Source organism: Bactrocera neohumeralis, chromosome 4 (assembly GCF_024586455.1).
Source record: "Bactrocera neohumeralis isolate Rockhampton chromosome 4, APGP_CSIRO_Bneo_wtdbg2-racon-allhic-juicebox.fasta_v2, whole genome shotgun sequence".
In the NCBI taxonomy this organism is placed as follows: Eukaryota; Metazoa; Arthropoda; class Insecta; order Diptera; family Tephritidae; genus Bactrocera; species Bactrocera neohumeralis.
The window spans coordinates 43481378-43500138 of NC_065921.1; the positions used below are offsets into that span (position 1 = coordinate 43481378).

Here is an 18761-nt window from a genome sequence, read left to right on the forward strand (position 1 = left end):
AGAATCATTTACTGGCAAAAAAAAAAAATATAAAATTGCAATTTTTCACTTCGCTGACTACATCTAAAATCTTATAATAAAATTTACACATAAATCAATAATTTAAATAAAACTTGGAGATGTAACTGCATTAATATATCCGTTGGAACTATTTTACTTTCACTAAATTATTTCTCAATATTATAAAATTGCATGAATATTTACAAACTGACTGATTTAAATAAAAGAGCTTAGAAATGTAAACAAACAATTTTAAATTACAAACAGCTGTTGTCATTACAGTAAACCATTCACGATAGGATGAGCATTTGGTTAAACACCATAGAATATTTAGAAATATTAATGTTTTGCTATAATTTAGAGAATTGATTAGATTATTATAAACCATAATACTTTTTTAACTAATAGGAATTTAATTTTTTTGCAACCGTCAGAGGCCGTTAGGTAATTTTTGGGAGCATTAAGATTTTTTTAACTATTGTGAGTTACTCTAAAAAAGTTTTTGGAGCACTGATTTTTTTAACTATTGTGTTGTGAGTCACTCTAAAAAATTTGCAAAAGCTTAGATAAATTTTTAATACACCAAAAGGAATTATTATTTTCCGCTCACTAAAAAAAATATCCACAGATTCCATAGAAAGTTAATAATTTAATCATTCTTCTAATAAAGGATATGTTTCACAATTTCTGTTGGTTTATTAAATAAAATCGACCCGCTTTCTTAGACTATTTTATTTAAACTAGTTGTTTGTTCGTTGCGTTGTTCACCAAGTTTATCAAATCGGCTGCAAGAAATATAAAAATTAACTAGTAAAAGTCTAAATTTATGAAAATGATTAGCAGCGCAAATTTCTTAAACATTTAGTTAAATATTTTCGAGTAAATATCGAAATTTATAAGAACTTAACTATCTAGTAGCTTTGAAGACGAAGTTATATGCGTGAAATCTAAAACAAAACATTTTCTTGTTACAAATATTTCACATCAATTAAAGTCAGCACTTTTGTGTTTCCAATTAATTTAAGTTGAAAAGTTAAAATAAATTAATTAAAATGAAAATTTAATATGCCTCAACATGATCAGCAATAATTTATGAAATTATAAATAATATTTTAAAGAAAAAAAATTATTAAAAAAAAATCAAATTTATAAAAAAAAAGTATAAGATTCATACAGACATAGTTTTTTCAGCGTTAAACTAAATTTCCTAGCAGCAAACAAGTTGTGTTCTTCTACATATCTATGCGTCTGTCTCAAAAATGAGCGATTTTCAAACTGCTTCTATCCTAAATGTATGCAACGTCATACAATTTCTTAATGCAGTACAAAGCAATACATATGCATGTATGTACAGTTGCGGTCAAAATAATAGTAGTGCTACTACTGCACATAGTTAAAAAATTCATAAAAAATATTTATTTGTGTCCAAGATTTACAAAAAGGTAAGTAATGCATTTTTTGATGTATTTTCATAAATTTTTGTGATAATCTGATAAAGATCGTTCAGCTATGGGACGAGGAAAGCACTGCACCGCTGAACAGCGCAACCTTATCAAAAAACTAATTTCAAACGGGAAAACTTACAAAGAAGTTGAAGAAAATATCGGCTGTTCACCGACAATGATTTCAAACGAGTTAAAATATAAATCCCAACCTGAAACACGTGGACGGCCACCCGCAATGACCGCTAAATTAGTCAATCGTGTGGTTAGATACTCGAAAAGTAATCCTTTGGCACCTGCAATTGATATCAAGAGTGACTTGCAGCTGGAAGCAAGTGTGGAAACTATCCGTAGACGTATGCGGGAACAGGACTTAGCAGCTCATGGCCCAAGAAAAGTGCCGTTACTGACTAAGAAGCATGTAGCGCAAAGGCTTAAGCTTGCGAACGATCACTTGGAATGGCCCCTTAAGAAATGGAGAAATATTTTGTGGACAGATGAATCCAAAATCGTGCTGCATGGTGCAAGAGGATCTCGCCAATATATCAGACGACCCGCTAGTTCCGAATACAACCCGAAATATACAACTAAAACTATTAAACATGGAGGGTCAAGTATTATGATTTGGGCATGTTTTCATTATGGTGTTGGACCGATATACTGGATAAAAGAAATCATGGATCGTACTGTGTATATTCGAATTATGGAGGAAATCATGCTCCCTTTTGCCTGCGAAGAAATGCCACTACTTTGGGTCTTCCAGCAGGAATGGCCTGCACAGTCTCCAGACCTCAATCCAATAGAGAATTTGTGGTGCGATGTGAAAAAGGCAGTTTCTGTTGCTAATCCAACAAATAATAATCAGCTTTGGGAAACAGTGGAGCGGGCATGGAAATCGATACCAAAGGAACGATGTGAACATCTCGTTAATTCAATGCATCGCCGATGTGTAGCTGTAATATCGAACAAAGGATACGCAACTAAATACTAATTATTTTATAATTAATTTTCTTATTATTTTCAATTTAAATCAGTTGAAAAGAAGAACTAATTGAAATATATTTTTGTTAAATAAAATCACACTACTATTTTTTTGACCGTCCACATGCATAAGGTCGTATGAAATAATTTTTTTATAACGTTGTAATGAATTTTTTCCTAAGTTTTGTTTTATGATTTTATTGTTAAGAGTGGTTGTTCCTTAAAATAAAAGCAACGAAAGTATTTAAATGAAAACATTCTACTTGGGCACTACTATTATTTTGACCGCAGCTGTAGATGATGCTGCACCCGCTTAACTGCAAAGTGGCAAGCGTTTTTGACTTGCAGCGCAATGGGCGCAACGCCGTACAGCCGTACACAGGCATATGTGTGTATGTTTGCATGTACAACTGCATGTACTATAAGTGATTTTTAATTTGTTATTTACATATTTATGCTCCAAGATGAGGAGCGCCGTTAAAATTTATATATGTTTTCATATATTACTATATTATTTCCATATGTTTGTATGTATGTATGTGCATTTTCGCAACTTTCGTATGTATAAAAAATAAAATATTATCGTATGCATAGTATGTATGTATGTATGTACATATAAATGTGTGTGTGTATATATAAAATCTCGCTTTCGACTAAAACATGTAACAGAAAAATTAAAATTTACATTGAGGAACAACAACAAAAGACAAATTATAATTCTCAGTATGCATGTGCATGTGTATAATTACAGGCAAAATCGCATAAAATCACAAAACAATTTCCCCACATCACCAAACTCCAGCCGTATCTTCTATAACTTCTCATTACTGATTTCGCACGCTCTATATGTACAACTACATATTGCTTCTGCTCTAATACTCGAATTTTCGTCTGCACAAAAACATTGAAAAAATTGCTGTATGTATGTGTGTAAAATGGTAATTGCCAAGCGTTATACGCAAAAAAGCCTTTTAATTAATTTCATTAATTTTTCCTGGTTTTCGCTTGTCAACTTAAGTGCTTCCTAGAATTTCAATCAATTAAATACATATGTACATGTGTTTATTAAGATTTTTTTGGTTCGCTTTAAACGTTTAGTCTTGATTTTGTTTAATTTCGCTTTGTGCATTTTTTATTTTGATTTTAGAATTTCGTTAAAAAATCTTTTGTCACTTCTAATTTATGTAAATATGTATATACATACATATATGTATGTGTAGTGTGTGTGTATGTCGTGCCTTATCACTTCTTAAAATCAAATAATGTATATATTTGCAAGCCTTGCTTCGTTTTTTTCTAGTACATACTGTTTACAATTTTGTTTTTATTTCACATATACATATACATATATTTTAGCATTCGTTCTTTTGCCTTTTTTGTCTGCACAAAATATTGAAATTTGTCTGAGCTTAAGAATTTCTCTCACATTAGTAGTTATGTATTTACATACAATTTTCGTGCAATTTTGCTCGTGTTTGTTGTTATAGTATTATAATTGTTGTTGTTGTTGCCGTTTTCATACATATATGTACATGTTGTCATTTTGTTGTTTTTGGTTATTTTTCAAAAAACATAGTAAATCATCGAGAAGAGATACATGAGTGTTAGCGATGTCATAATGATCGTCAAAACAATTAGAAATGTACTAGTAAATATATACAAACATCAGTCAGTAGGGCCCTTGCACAAGAATTTCCTGGCGAAGCCGATGGCCGAATCTCAGAGAATCTCACAACAGCGACAATACCGTGGGCGATGTCCAGTGGTAACTGGTGGCGGTGTAACTGGTGCGAAATAGGCGTGTACCTTAATATTTGGTAGATGATTCTGTAAAAAATTACAACAACAATAATAATTAAAATTAATTGAATTAAATTAGTTTGATCACTCAGTTTAAACTAGTATGCTTAGAAAATTTCGCCTATTTTAAAAGTAAGATATATCGACAAATTGATAAATATTTCTTTTATGTTGGTGTGAAATTTGATCTCATTATCTCATGTCAATTATTGTGTATTCACCAGCTGACCCGAATGATTTGTCTGTCGATTTTTGTATATTGTGTCAATGGACTCATGGCACGTTCCCCAAAGCGTATTTTTAAGCTAAAACAGAAAAAGTAGCAGGGACCCAAATCAGACGAATGTGGTGGCTGGGCGAGGACTGCCATTTCGTGTTTAGCCAAAAACTCAGGCACCATCACACTTCAATGTGACAGTGCAAGATGAGCAAGTTAGGGATTTAGTCCAACGAGACTCAGCTGAGTTTCTTAAATGTCTAGAAGAGCCAAAGGCATATAAATTTACTCTTCATAGGGTCTAATTGTTCTGGCTAGTTCGTCGGCTTGACTGTTAACAGAAATATCACTATGACCTGGAACCTATTGCAGGTTTATCGTAAAATATTATCTAAAATCCACTAAGAGATGAAGGCATTTTTGCTTATTTTTTATGCAACCCTAATAGCCATGACGAACGGCAGCGTTAATACCGATTAAGTGCGCTCTTAGTCAGATCTAAATTTATATGTTGGTAACAGACAGCAGTAATGCGAGTTAGTGAACTGCTGACTGACATTTTAATCAATTTCAATCAGTTCCATTTCCTCGTGAAGTATGCGTTTGAACTCCTTTTTGTTATTCCATCTCATGTTAAAACAATGATAATAATTTTGATTTAACATAAATACGCTAAGTAGTAAAGTTACTTAATTTTTTTTCAATTCGTCTTTTGCTATTTACAATTTCAATTATTTTTGCAAAACAAGTGTCAGTATTGGCTATTTTTCATTCACAATAGAATACAGCAGCACATTTTTAGCAATATTGCCAACGAAATGCCACTAACTTCTTAAAATTTTGAGAGCTATGTTGGAAGTTAGCCCATCTGTTAAGGCCAAAAGACACTTTAGTAATTTCAAATCCACTTAAATTAAATTGCTGTGAGCACGCTCTTTGTCAGAACAAGAAGCATTTCTTTAATTGTATATTTAGTATTTTAATAACTTTTGATCCTGAGCAGTCCTATACCTGAATTTTTCATTCAGAATGCCGGATATTAGAATATTTAGTTAGTCCTCATGAAATCACCATCCCCAACACTTCATTAAATGTCCAAATCGGATTTTGTACATACCTTTAATTTTCGTATTGCTGCTCTCGATATCATTTGGCAGTCGAATAGCTCGATTCTTTGTAAATTGTGACAAGATACTAAATGCTCTAATGTACGATCGGTGATTAATGGACAATTATCCAATTCGAGGACGGATAAACTCTCAGCTGCACAACTACCAGCCGCCAGCTGACGTATTCCATCGTCAGTGATAAGCTCACAATGCGACAAAGTCTGTACGAATCCCAAAAAAAAAAAAAAGAACAGCAATATAAGACAATACATAGAAAATCTAATCTTCAGAAATGGCGCCTCTTGCAGCGCATGCCTACCAGTTTCTCTAAACTGGGACAACCGGTTGCCAAATGCGCCAACGTTAAATCGGTTATCTGATTGCACTCCTCCAAGTCCATACGTTCCAAGTATTTGCAATTCTTGCCCAAGGCCTGGAAACCGATATCGGTGAAATTACGACAGCCAGATGCTTCAAGCGTATTCAGCAATGGATTATTCTGTGAGAGAGCCATTAGCGAGAGATCGGAGAGTTCGACGCATTTCGAAACGCAAAGCTTTTGTAATTTAGGACAGTTGGCGGCGATCTGTCGTATCGAGGCATCGGTGACTGTCTGTGGAAAGAAAATAGGAATTTGCTGTAATTTCTGGCATTGTTGTTGTATTATATATTGTTATATACCTCACAGCTGTGTAAATTGAGCACCATTAGGTCGTGACAGAATTTAGCCAGGCAGGTGATGGCATTGTCATTGACTTGTTTACAACCTTTGCTGCAGAATTTGCGCAGCTTTTTGCAGCCGCGCGCCAAGGCCTCAACGCCATTCTCTGAGATTAAATGACACCATGAAATGTTGATTTCAAGTAAGTTCTGTAAAAGCGAGAAAATGAAGAGAATATTTGTCAATAAAGTGAATAATTACGGAGATGATGAGTATTGAGAGAATATTTAGATAGGTTAGGTTCAAAAATATCGGAGTAACAGTCCTTTTCTAGGCGATATTCCAAGTTAGCTTTTAATATTAAAAATATGTTGAGTATAATCAATATATTTCGAAAAAAAAAATTATAGTCAACTGCAAGGTTGGATTTTCGAAAAAGTCCACTTTGACAGTTTGTGTGCGGCGGAATTTTTAACCTTACAGTCTATTGGACAATGTCTAGTAAGAACTCATACGATTCCGACAAGATGAGCTTTGCTAATGGCACTACGTTCTACTCTAGGTCAGAAGGATCTCGCAGTCTTGCAGAGGCTGGTCGTCATCCTGCGCCTACCCTACCATAGGTCCAGTTCTAGAACGGAATATGACAATGGGAATGCAAGTCCCATTGCGACGTGAGCGGGAAGCCCATCGGTTAAGCAGTTTTCAGGCATTCTAGCATCTACCCATCCGAGAAGAAGCTCACTAAGCTCACTACGCCTCTTCTCCATCGAATTCTCCTTGTCCACATTTGTATCGACAAGAAGATAGATATGAGCATCGTTTTACACATTTTAGGTTAAAATTTTAAAGTAAATACTCAAGGACATACATATTGATTCCCTACGTAAAGCGACTTGACTCGGATTTTCATCGGACAGAGGCTGCTATTTCGGCGACATAACCCTATTTTAATCGATAAAAAAATAATATAAATCAATTTATTGTATTGTATTTTTAATGCATATTTTTGTTAGTAAAGTAACTCCTCCAAGTGGATCATATTCCTATGATTCTAGCCTCGACCGAACACGTATCATAATAGGAAAACCTAAGCTAAGAGGACATTCCGGGTTTCCTTTCGAAACGATAAAGTCAACATCACAAATATTTCCGAAGAACAACACAAACTAAACTGCTCATTGAGACACTACCAACGAAGACTCGAAGGCTTCAAATGACAATAGAAACGGTATAACCAAAGCAGAGCCGAACATAAATACGTACAAGGAGGTCGTTACTAAGAGTACACTATTCACTACTAGCGATAATAGATAAGGCTTTTCCGCGATAGTTTCCCAGTTCCCGCGAAGGTCAGGTTTACGTAAGCGGTACAAATCTGCTTTTTTATCCGATCGAAGAATCGGTCGACACGGCAGCATTCCTTAAAATTATTGCAGAAATATTCTCAGCCGCTACGGCAACAACATCAACAATTTCCTTTCCGTTTTCAGTAGTATATTGTTTTTGTTGTAGCTGCAGTAAAGTGTCCTGAACTAATTTCGAGGATTGGTGCCGACTTGACAGTCCTTAGTCGTATAAAAATCTGGGTCCGTTCCGGTTACTTAAAACCGACTTCTGTTGTTCTTGTAATGGTTATCTAGTCCCCGTTAGGGTGGTAAGCTTCAGATAAGTTGTCATCGACGTCAGAAAGCGCGCTGCTTCGACGGTGTCAGACTATAGGGAGTGGAGTGTCAGATATGTAGGGTTAGCTGGGCATGCAAAGAAGTGGTTAGAGTCATGCGGACATATGCATGCTGGACATATGTATATTTGATATGTCGGCGTCGATTTTGGATAAGTGGGAATTTAACCCGCTACAATATCTAGAACGATTCTGTGCAAGGGTTACTTTCAATTTTCGCGGCAACTCAAGTTCGTCGTCTGTAAAGGGAAATTCCCACGACAGCCGGCACTACTTTACCGGAATTAACCAGGTTTTTATTCGGGCAAGTACTTGAAATCGATTAAAATGCGATTTTACATCGATTTGTATCGATTTTCCGTTATGTTATGTAATATTAGCTTTAGTACCGGTATAGTAGTACTTTCCCTTCCCTCATCATATTTCTTTTTTTTTCTAAAATATTACACCCAAAAGTATACAATGACTCGGCTAAATAGCTCGAGCAAGCAACGAAACAGCATAACGGAAATCAGCTGTTTTCACACAGTCACAGTTTGCAGCAAGATAAACCAGAAAATGAATGACAGGGAAAGAGAGCGTGACAATTAAATGCAATATGAGGAAATTGCCGACCAGCGGCAACACAATCGCATATAAGTAAATGCAGTAAAGTCCATTATTGATCCCAACAAATGCATGTCTATTTCACTGCAAAGCAGGGTGTATTACAAGACACGCGCGGATATCGAAAAACCAATTGAGCTGGTCGCCAATAACGCTGCCAGCTATACCCTACCCCTCTACACCACGCCAACCACATTTTTGTTGTCACCATGAGTGGGAGCATTGGAATGCATTTGTTTAGTTGGTTGTTGGCTCGGCGCGAAGAGTGGTCGCTTAGCCTGTTGGCCTTGAACACTCCGCAGCCAACGAAGGGAAAGTAGGTGAAAGCGCCAGTGGACGAAGCGCAGAGGAAGATTGCCATGCAGCGGGATGACTATATACGTATATGTATACGTATGTATGCATTATAATAATAACAACAATAACAATAACAAAATATCCAAGAATAGCAACAACTGTTGATATGCAAGGCATTTATTCACAATAGAAAGCATTTACAAAAGAAAAAGTAGGCGGAAAATGATATAAAAGGAAGCACACAAAAAAGGAGGAAGGAAATACGTACTATCCATTCGCATGCAAGACCATACATATGTACATGTACATAGAAATGAATGCACACATTAATATTTATAAACGTTTGTAGGTACATATGTATGTATGCTGCCATGAAAGTGAAAATCTTTTCATAACCAAGAAGCACACACCGAAACATACACATATACCACATAAAGAGGCACATACACAAAAGTATACATATTCCATGAATGACACTTATGTATATAACGGGAATGGCTATGGCAAATGTGGGGCAACTATATATAAACCAATGGAAGCAGCCATTCATACATACTTATAGAGATATATACATAAATACATATGGACATACATACTGACATACAAACATATATATATATATTTCTGTACATATATGTGCTTATCTACACATTATGTGCCCAAGCAGCCTGCGCGAAGGACATTGAGATGGCGCTGTTCCGAAATGTTGGCTCCTCTTTGTGTGCGCGCCTTGTCTTATGACACAGCCTACTGCAATGCCAAGAACTACAGCGTGTAACCCCAGTTGATTGCATTATAAAGTGCATATATTCATTGATGGGTAGAGTCATGAGCATGTATGTAAGTATGCGAAAAAAAGAAACATAAAAGAAATAACAGCAAATATTTGTATTGTTGAAGAAGTTCGAAATGGAAGCGAGAAAAATTTTCATTGCCTACATTTAGGCGTTTGGCATAGCTGAATTGGTTGGTTGTGAGTCTAATAGCATGCCATATTATTAAAAATATGGTATACATATGTATGTAATCTCTTCTGACATTTTTCAGTGAAATGTTGATCACCATTTATAGGAAATTGAATGGTTGGTCAGAATTTTATTATTATTACACGGAGATCGAAATGAGTGTATATTGAATAATTTGAAATTTGAAAAAAAAAAATTAATTCTAATATGTACTATACTTTATATTGTCTATTATATAGGATACTTTCTAAAACTCTTTTCATTTTATTTATCTGTAATATTATATTAAAATAGTCTGTACATAAATATTATATATGTATATATATATTACAAATGCATATTTTTATATACATCTATATATAACATATATATGCTAATATAGATCTAAGTAAATTTTACTTTCTGATTACTTATTGCTGAACTACATACAAACATATAACCAACATACATACATACTATGTACATATGTATGCATCTACGCACTGAGCGCAAAAGTGGGCCAATGCAATGAGAACAGCATTATATATCACTTCTATACATATGTATAGATGTATGCATGAATGCATGCTCCACGTAATACACTTGAACTACATACAAACCGCTCTGGCCGTATGGTTTGCATGTGCAAGGCCATTTTGTAGAGCTTCAACCAAATATTGAGGCATATACCATGTATATACGTAAATTGTATATGTATATACGATTTCGCCAGATTATATGTATATATATCAACAATGCACAAATTTATTTAAATTCGCGCAACCAAAAAAAAAATCTGAAAGATACAAAATAAAATTCATAAGAAAAAGCCAGAATAACATATAATACTTTATAACCATCCGATTTCATACGATTTAGATCACATACAAGTATGTACTAACGGGTGATCCAGGTAAAGTTACATTTTTCAATAGCCTTTTTTTACAGATCAAGCTCGAATCGTATCAAGCTGTCATGTTATTTTTGTTTAGTATTGTCTGGCATTTCATCCTGGAAAGACTTACGCCTGAACAACGTTTACAAATCGTTCAACTTTATTACGAAAATTTACGTTCTGTAAAGAATGTGTTTCGGGCTTCGTGCAACTCAGACTGACGTATGGGTCGACTTGGCACCTTTTACGTGGAGACCTTAAATTGAAAGAGAATAAAATATATGTAGCTTGTTCAAGAACTGAAGGCGCTCGACCTTCTCAAGCGACATCGCTTCGCTCTATGGGCTTTTGAGATCCGACGTTGGGGCGAAGAACGACATGAAGAGATTTAAGAGCTGCCTTTTGATTTAGAAAAAACAACGGTTTGGGGTGGTTTGTGGGCTGGTGGAATCATCGGGCCATATTTCTTCAAAAATGATGTCGGTGAGAACGTAAGCATCAAAAGCGACCGTTATAGCGCCATGATAACTGAATATTTGATGCCTGAAATTGAAGCTCGTAATCTCGGCGACGTTTGGTTTCACCAAAAGGAGCCAATTCCCACACATCGCATCAATATAAAAATTTGAAACGACGATTTTTGGAGATGTTTAAGCGTAATAAAACTCGAGTTTTTGCTTCTTTATGTGACAATGGATGAAATATGGCCACATCATTTCACTTTGAAGTCCAATCCGCAGTCACCCGAGTGACTGCACCCGATGAACTGGCTCCAAAGCGTAGAAAAACGCAAGAATCGGCTGGGCAATGTTATGGTGTCTGTATCTTGGAATGCGCACAGAATCAATTTTATTGAATACCTTACAAAAGAAGATATCCAACAACGACTAAAAATTATTAAAATTTACTACCGAAATTCGAAGTCAGTGGCCTCAACTTTAAGAGTAAATCAGTGTATCATGATTAAAATGAATCTAAGAGAGTCATGTGAAAAATTGGATACATCTGGCCGTTATGGTGCAATTTTCCCCAACCACTCTGAAAGTAAATAAGGTGGCATATTTCACAAAGACACTATTAGTGCAAGGTTTAACAAGGTGTGTTCCAAAAGCAAACAGGAACAGCAAGTGTCGACTGGTGCGTTAGAATCTGCTATCTTTATCGATTGTCCAGTGAGACATTTTCATGACATTTCATAGATTGGAAGTGAAGTTATTGCGTTTTAAGTGTCAATATGTTTGTGTTATTGGTGCGAAAATGAGCTTCGAACAAAGAGCCAACATTAAATTTTGTTTTAAAATTGGTAAAACTTTTACCGAAACGTTTCAGTTGATGAAACAAGTTTATGGCGATGGTTGCCTATCCCGTAGCAGAGTGCACGAGTGGTTTCAATGTTTTCAAAGTGGTCGTGAGGACATAAATGACGATCAACATGTGGGCCAAGCAAAATCCGTTATCACCGGAAACTCCATCGAAACTGTGCGTGAATTCATCAAAAATGAGCCGAAATCATAATTCAACATTCGAAGGACATCATTAAAGAGGTTTATTTGACCAAAAATCACATTGTAACCATTAACCACTCCCCGTATTTACCTGATATGGCACCGTGCGTCTTAGTTCTTTTCGGAAAAATGCATTTGCCCATGAAAGGAAAGCGTTATGCAGACGTAGAGGCCATTCAAAAGGCTTGCACCGGCATACTGGCGGCCATACCTGCCAACGAGATAATACAATCGTTCGACATGCTTTTGGACTATCAGGACCATTTAATCACAATAATCAAATCAAGCCTTTAATAAAAGAAAATAATTAAAAAAATACTTTTCTATATATAGAAGACGACCAATCCAGAACTCATTCTACATATATTTTCGCTCATGTCACACGCACACATACGCAGAAGCTGACATAATTTAAGCTAATGGCAATCAACTTACTTTACCGCCTTACTAGAGACGACAGTAAGCCAAAAAAAAGTCCAACATTTTGAGAACAATTTAAAAACCCCACAAGTTACAACCACGCCAACAGCCAGCAAAATTTTAAAACATGAAACACCCATACAAATGCAAATATGTAAATATTTACACGTGTACATATGCATATGCATATATTCAAACACATGCCGCAACATGGCATGAACATGAACTCACTGCGTGAAAGGCGTAGGCAGAGAAGTACAACCAAAATAGCAACACACAACAACAAAAAAAACAAAGCACACGCTATACATACATGTGTAGGCAAAAAAGTTATGCTGCAGCAGCTGAGTGTGGGGTTGAAAAAATAAAAATAGCCAAAGCGCCTTAAAGTAGGCCAAAAATTTTATATGTATGCCTACGGTGGTATGCCAAAAGTCTGAGAATGCGAAATGCAGAGCCTATGTAGCAACATAGCTGAATATCATATACGTGTGTGTGTGTAAATGCATGTGTGCGAATTCTTGTGCGCTTTTTGGAGAAATGCCTACGAAGCCAGTGGCACTGCTGACAGTGTGAAATAACCAAATAAGTAACTATGTATGTGTATATATTTACATATTTGTATATATATATACAATGTATATGTATGTATGCTAAGCACTAATGTGTGGAGGTTAAAAGTGTCGAAAAAACTTTAAATGAATGAGCATTTGCTTTTATGCAAATGTGTGTGTTCGCATATATGTACATATTCACGGGTGTATATGGCTTAGTGCACTCTTCTTGGCCTAAATTTATTTGTTTATTACGAAACAGAATGGGCAAGGACATGCAAGCAAATTTGTACATAAACAGAGAGAACTGTGTGGAGCGCAGGTTTTGGCGAGAGAGAGAGCATTAGGAAAGAAGAGCACAGAGCTCGTTTTTCTGAGAGTAAAATTGTGAAAGGCGCAATATTTGACACAATAAAGTGAGTTTTTCGGATTAGTGTAGGCCTAACAGTGCGCGCTCTTTAGATATCCTTGTCAACAAGGGTGTAGAATTTCGCAGCGCTTGCAGAAATGCAGCTTTTTGTTGTTGTTGTAATATAAGCGACTTCACAACCAACTTTAGCAGTGCTTAGCCTTAGTTGAGGGAATCGTGGTTTGGTGTGGGAGCGTTTAAAGTGCTCATTGAATGAAAATACTAAAATTAGCAGGTTCTTGAAACGGTAAATTAAGCATTGGTAAAGAGAGAGCGCAACAAAACGCAGGGAGCATGGCTTAACTCTCACTCTTGGACCGCGAAATTTAATTGTTTAATCAATGAATGTCAGCAAATAAGAGACAAGGCGAAAATAAAATGCAAATTTATGTACATATGTAGTATATATGTGCATATTTATGCAGCTTATGAATGAAAAGTCGAAGAAATAAAATTTGTCAGAAGACGCAAATATAAGCTCTTTAGTATAAGCTTTTTAGAATTGATGAAATAAAATTGAAGTACTTGTTAAATTTAATTTTTATCTACAAGAAATATTTGATGAAGCATAACAACGGATATTAATAACGGGTGATCCAAGTAGGGGTACTTTTTTCAATATTCATTTATTTTATTTCAATTTTTTTGACACATCACGCATGAAAGGCCTTCCTTTACAACTTAAGCTTTAATACGAAAATTCACCTTCTGTAACGAATGTGTTTAGCGCGCTTCGCTCAACTAATGTCAACATAATCGGCCTAATGAGCATTCTATTCGCGACACCATCACCCATTTTGAGACCCAGCATGCATTATTGAATAATATTCAACCGAATAAACGACGTCCAGCACGCAGTGAAGAAAATATAGCAGCCGTAGTTGAAGTGTACACGAAGACCATGGAGAGTCGATTTGGCGCCGTTCGCAGCAACTCGGACTGACGTATGGACCGACTTGGCGCATTTTACATCGAGATCTTAAATTGGAAGCGTACAAAATACAGTTTTTGCAAGAACTGAAGCCGCCCGACCTACCCAAGCGACATCGCTTCGCTCTATGCTTTCTTGAAAAAGTCCCAAGAAGATCCAACGTTTTCGAGCCAAATTTTGTTCAGCGATGACACACATTTTTGGCTCAATGGGTATGTAAACAAACGAAATTGCCATCCAGAAAAAAAAAGGTTTGTGGGCCGGTGGAATCATGTCCATATTTCTTCAAAAAGTTCGTGAAGACCATTACCGGACTATGGTAACCGACTATTTGATGCCTTTGAAGCTCGTGATCTCGGGGACATCCCACACATCGTATCAATCAATTGATTTATTGAGAGAACACTTCGGTGAGCAGATAATTTCACGTTTGAGTCACCAAAATCGTATGATATCACACTGTTAGACGTTTTCCTGTGAGGATATGTAAAGTCTAAAGTCTATGCGGACAATCCCACTTTGATTCAGGCCTTGGAGCAAAACATAACGCACATCATTCGCCATTCGCCGTCATTCGGCAAACTTTTGAAAGAAATAATTTTCATAATTAAATTTGAATTTTCTGTGTTTTCTTTAAAAAAAAATAGGGAACCTTAAAAGGGATCATCTTTTAAATGCATATATTACGCACTTAACAAAATGGAACTTAATTTAGTCAGATACTTACCGGACAACCATCCGATATATATTTTAAACTATCATCGGTTATATTAGAGCACGATTGCAAATTGATTGCTGCTAATCGTACACAGTTTTTGCTTATTGACTGTGTCGATATATCGGTGATCTTCTTGCATTCGGATAAGTCCAAGTTTTCTATGTTGGGGCAGTGAAATGCTAATGTTCTGTAAAAGTATAATAGAAATGTATTAGAAAAAGTTTGTGGAAAATAATACAAAAAATATTTCTTCAATACCTTATTGATTTATCAACAACTGATTGACAGCCGCGCAATGACAGGAATTTCAAAAAGCCACCACATCGTTGGGATATATTTTCAATAACTGGACCCTGTGATAAAGAATTGAAATTGATTTAACTTATAGGTTAGAATTGAAGTTTCTACACGATATTTACTCACCTCGATGTCACGTTGAAAATCAAACAAATTGATTTTCTGCCAACTTGATCCATCCAAGGCCAACACATTCCAATATTTGCAGACCTGTAAATAAAATAAAAATAATTTAGTAAATTTTAAATATATTTAGCAACGAAAATGCCTAAATAATTATTACATAAAAAAATGTTAACTATGAATTCAAATAAATACGAAAAAACCAGTACCAAATCTTTATAGTATATGGTACTATATACATACTTGTATACTTTATAAGATCTCTGACGTTTCATGTTGCCTGCTATAAGAAACGTGGTGGACTCAATATACCAAGGGTATAAAAATCACCAGTTGAGGGTTAAGAAAGCTTAGAATTAAAAATAGTTTTTGGCAGAATTGGCATCAGTTAAAAACTAAATGTATCCAAACGATTTGAGAAATTATTACTTTGATAAGATTAGAAAATTTGAGACTTCAGCCAATGCGATGAGCAAACCAATCTTATCATTATGATCTTATCCGCCAAAAAATATATGAAAAAAATACTCAATACGATTATTACAAATCACACACATGCTCATGAAGTACATATTCAACAAAAAAGAATAAAAATAGTACTTTGTCTTTTCTGATAATACAAAAATCTCAATTCAGAACAATTTAGAAATTAATCTTTAATCTATTAATGGACGCAATGTCCAATCTAACTAAATAGTGTGAAAATACCACTGTTATTATTTTTTTGCTGATAATTTTTTGTTTGCTTGTCACAATTCCAAGTTCATTGTCAAGGACCAAATCTAGAACGAATTTTTTCGCTGCAGCTGAAATTCACACGCGCAAGAACACACGCACGCGACTGGGCAAACAAAGAAATGAACAACATGTATAGATTTGTATGTGTGTAGGCATGTGTACGAGCTATTCAACTTGAACTTGGAAATTGTGCTAGACGTTATCTACCAATTTCTAATATACGAATATACCTCCGTTTTATACAATATATATGTATATTAAATATATGTTTGTATGTCAGATTAATCTAGCCAATTTCGACGTCAATTGAATGTAGGGCAAACTGAAAATGTAGTTATTAATTAAAATTATACATATATTCGCGATAAGAGTATGTAGTGTGCGCTGAGTAAAACTTTAGATATCTGGATAAAACTTGGTACGGGTTCTTTGGACCTAAAAGAGAGTTAGTGATGAAAACAGATCGGACTCGTTTTTTTTATACAATAGTTTTAAGATAACTGTTTCACGACTATTTCATAACTTTGCCAAAAAAGGAGGCAAGCAAAGTTGTTTATAGATACAGTACTGGGTAGTTATTGGATAACATTTTTTAGAAGCTTATTAATGGTTAAAATTATTTTTATTATGCAGAGAATAGTACATCCAAATGATCCAAATGAAGTCGTAGATCGCTCTAAGGCGAATTCCGTGACGGCCGTCTAGAATCAAAAAATTTGTTCACGTTGGATCCCACACAATTTGTTGATCGCTCAAAAAAGGCTCGTGTCGATTGGTCGATAGATACATATGTATGTTAAAAAAATACGATCACGATGCTTTGAAACATGTCTATGACAACTTGACAGATGACGAATGACCCAATTATGGTATAAGAATGAGCCCGAAAGTATGTAGCAGTCGGCAGTTTCTAACAAAAGTTGTTCGCGCACGAAGCACTTTCAAGCAAATGGTCGCTGTTGTTTTCTGGAACAACTGGACATATCACAACAATATCACTGAAACAACGCAGAACAGTATGGTAAATTCTGAGTGGTACATAACCATTTGTTTGCCAGTTGTCTTTCAAGAAATCAAGCCGAAGACGGATTACTCTTCACCATGACAATGCGAGCTCTGATACCGCGTGTGAAACAACTGCATTTTTGAGCACTTAAAACATCGATTTGGTGAGTTATCCACCGTGTGGTCCTGATTTGGCACCGAGTGGCTTATTTTTATTTCAGTACGTAAAAAATGTACTAAAAGGTCAACATTTTTCGACAACTGAAGAACGGGTTGATGCATGTTTTGGAGATACCTCAATCGGAGCGGCAAAATGAGAATTGGTTCAAACTTGTAGAGCCTCAGTGTATAGATCTTAATGTAGATTTCGAAAAACAATTGTCGATGGTTAATGAATTGTTTTTTTTTTCTCTAATCATGAAATATACATACATATGTATCGAATAAGTACTACGTTCGGAACTTATCCATACACGGTAAATGGGGCCAACTATAAAAGTATATAAATTTAAGTAAAAAGCAAAAGGAATGAAGTGATCAATATTTGGTTTTGTTATGGAATTTATGAACATGGATTTTACGAAAATCAAATGACAATAACTAGGTAGCAGCTTGATAGGTTCAGTTCTTGATATCATCAACAACAGTCTCCACGATTTTAAGCATTGCTTGGACTTATGGTACGTCTGTATATAAAGATTTTCCACAGCTTAGAGAAATTAAATGCTAAAAATACCGGTTGACAGCTGGTATGAGAACTTTCCTTTTCTAAATTCTAGCCATCTTAAAAAACTGTGTATATATATTCGTCAAGATTTGTTTCGTTGTTAGGAATAATGGTGTGTCTGTGGTTCAAAAAAGTCGACTTTTACCACATTATATTATATAGAATATTTGGTGGCACAAACATTGTCCGAATTTTCTAATGGGACATATGTAGGTACATACATCTGCAAGTCTAATATGTATACCAAACAACCAATTTCTAAAGAATTCTTGTAAAAAATATTCAAGCAATTCTAAAATAACGATATTCTCCGTACTAAACTTGCCGATAGCGGGAATATATTTCTGTGGCAATATGACATCTTAAACCCACTTCCGTTTGTGAGGGCAACGTGAGTTACCAAGGCCAATTTATTCGAGTTTTAATGGTAATAAAGAACCCTACTTTATTCCACATAAACCACTTACCTTTCTTAACTAAAGAAGACTTATGCTGCTATCTGATATTTCTAATTACTCTTATATGTATAATCTATTATATTAATAATTTGTTTAAAAATAAATATTAGGTGATTACTAAAACCAAATATTATGAAATTATTTGATCAAAATAAAAATGTTTGCCTTACGTGCAGGCATGACCTTAGATTCAAGTGTGCGTCAGAGATATGAGAATTTACGTATTAGCGAAAGCACGTT

General features: G+C 35.2%; 1 protein-coding gene across 2 annotated transcripts in view; it reads right to left on the reverse strand.

The window, feature by feature from the left end:
* Window positions 1-701: 701 nt before the first annotated feature.
* The window catches only part of LOC126757087 (F-box/LRR-repeat protein 20), a 79579-nt gene continuing 61519 nt past the window's right edge, over window positions 702-18761 (reverse strand). Inside the window, exons 3-10 of one of the 2 annotated variants that reach the window (XR_007666689.1) lie at window positions 15597-15680; window positions 15432-15526; window positions 15183-15360; window positions 6231-6419; window positions 5869-6162; window positions 5558-5770; window positions 4088-4250; window positions 702-785 (exon numbers count right to left, since the gene is read on the reverse strand). Coding sequence is in view for 1 of the 2 variants with exons in the window: in XM_050470693.1 (XP_050326650.1) it covers window positions 4143-4250; window positions 5558-5770; window positions 5869-6162; window positions 6231-6419; window positions 15183-15360; window positions 15432-15526; window positions 15597-15680 (1161 nt within the window). In the remaining variant the exon portion in view is untranslated. Of the gene's footprint in view, window positions 786-2299; window positions 4251-5557; window positions 5771-5868; window positions 6163-6230; window positions 6420-15182; window positions 15361-15431; window positions 15527-15596; window positions 15681-18761 lie in introns of those variants that run through there. The other variant, XM_050470693.1, reaches the window with a different exon arrangement.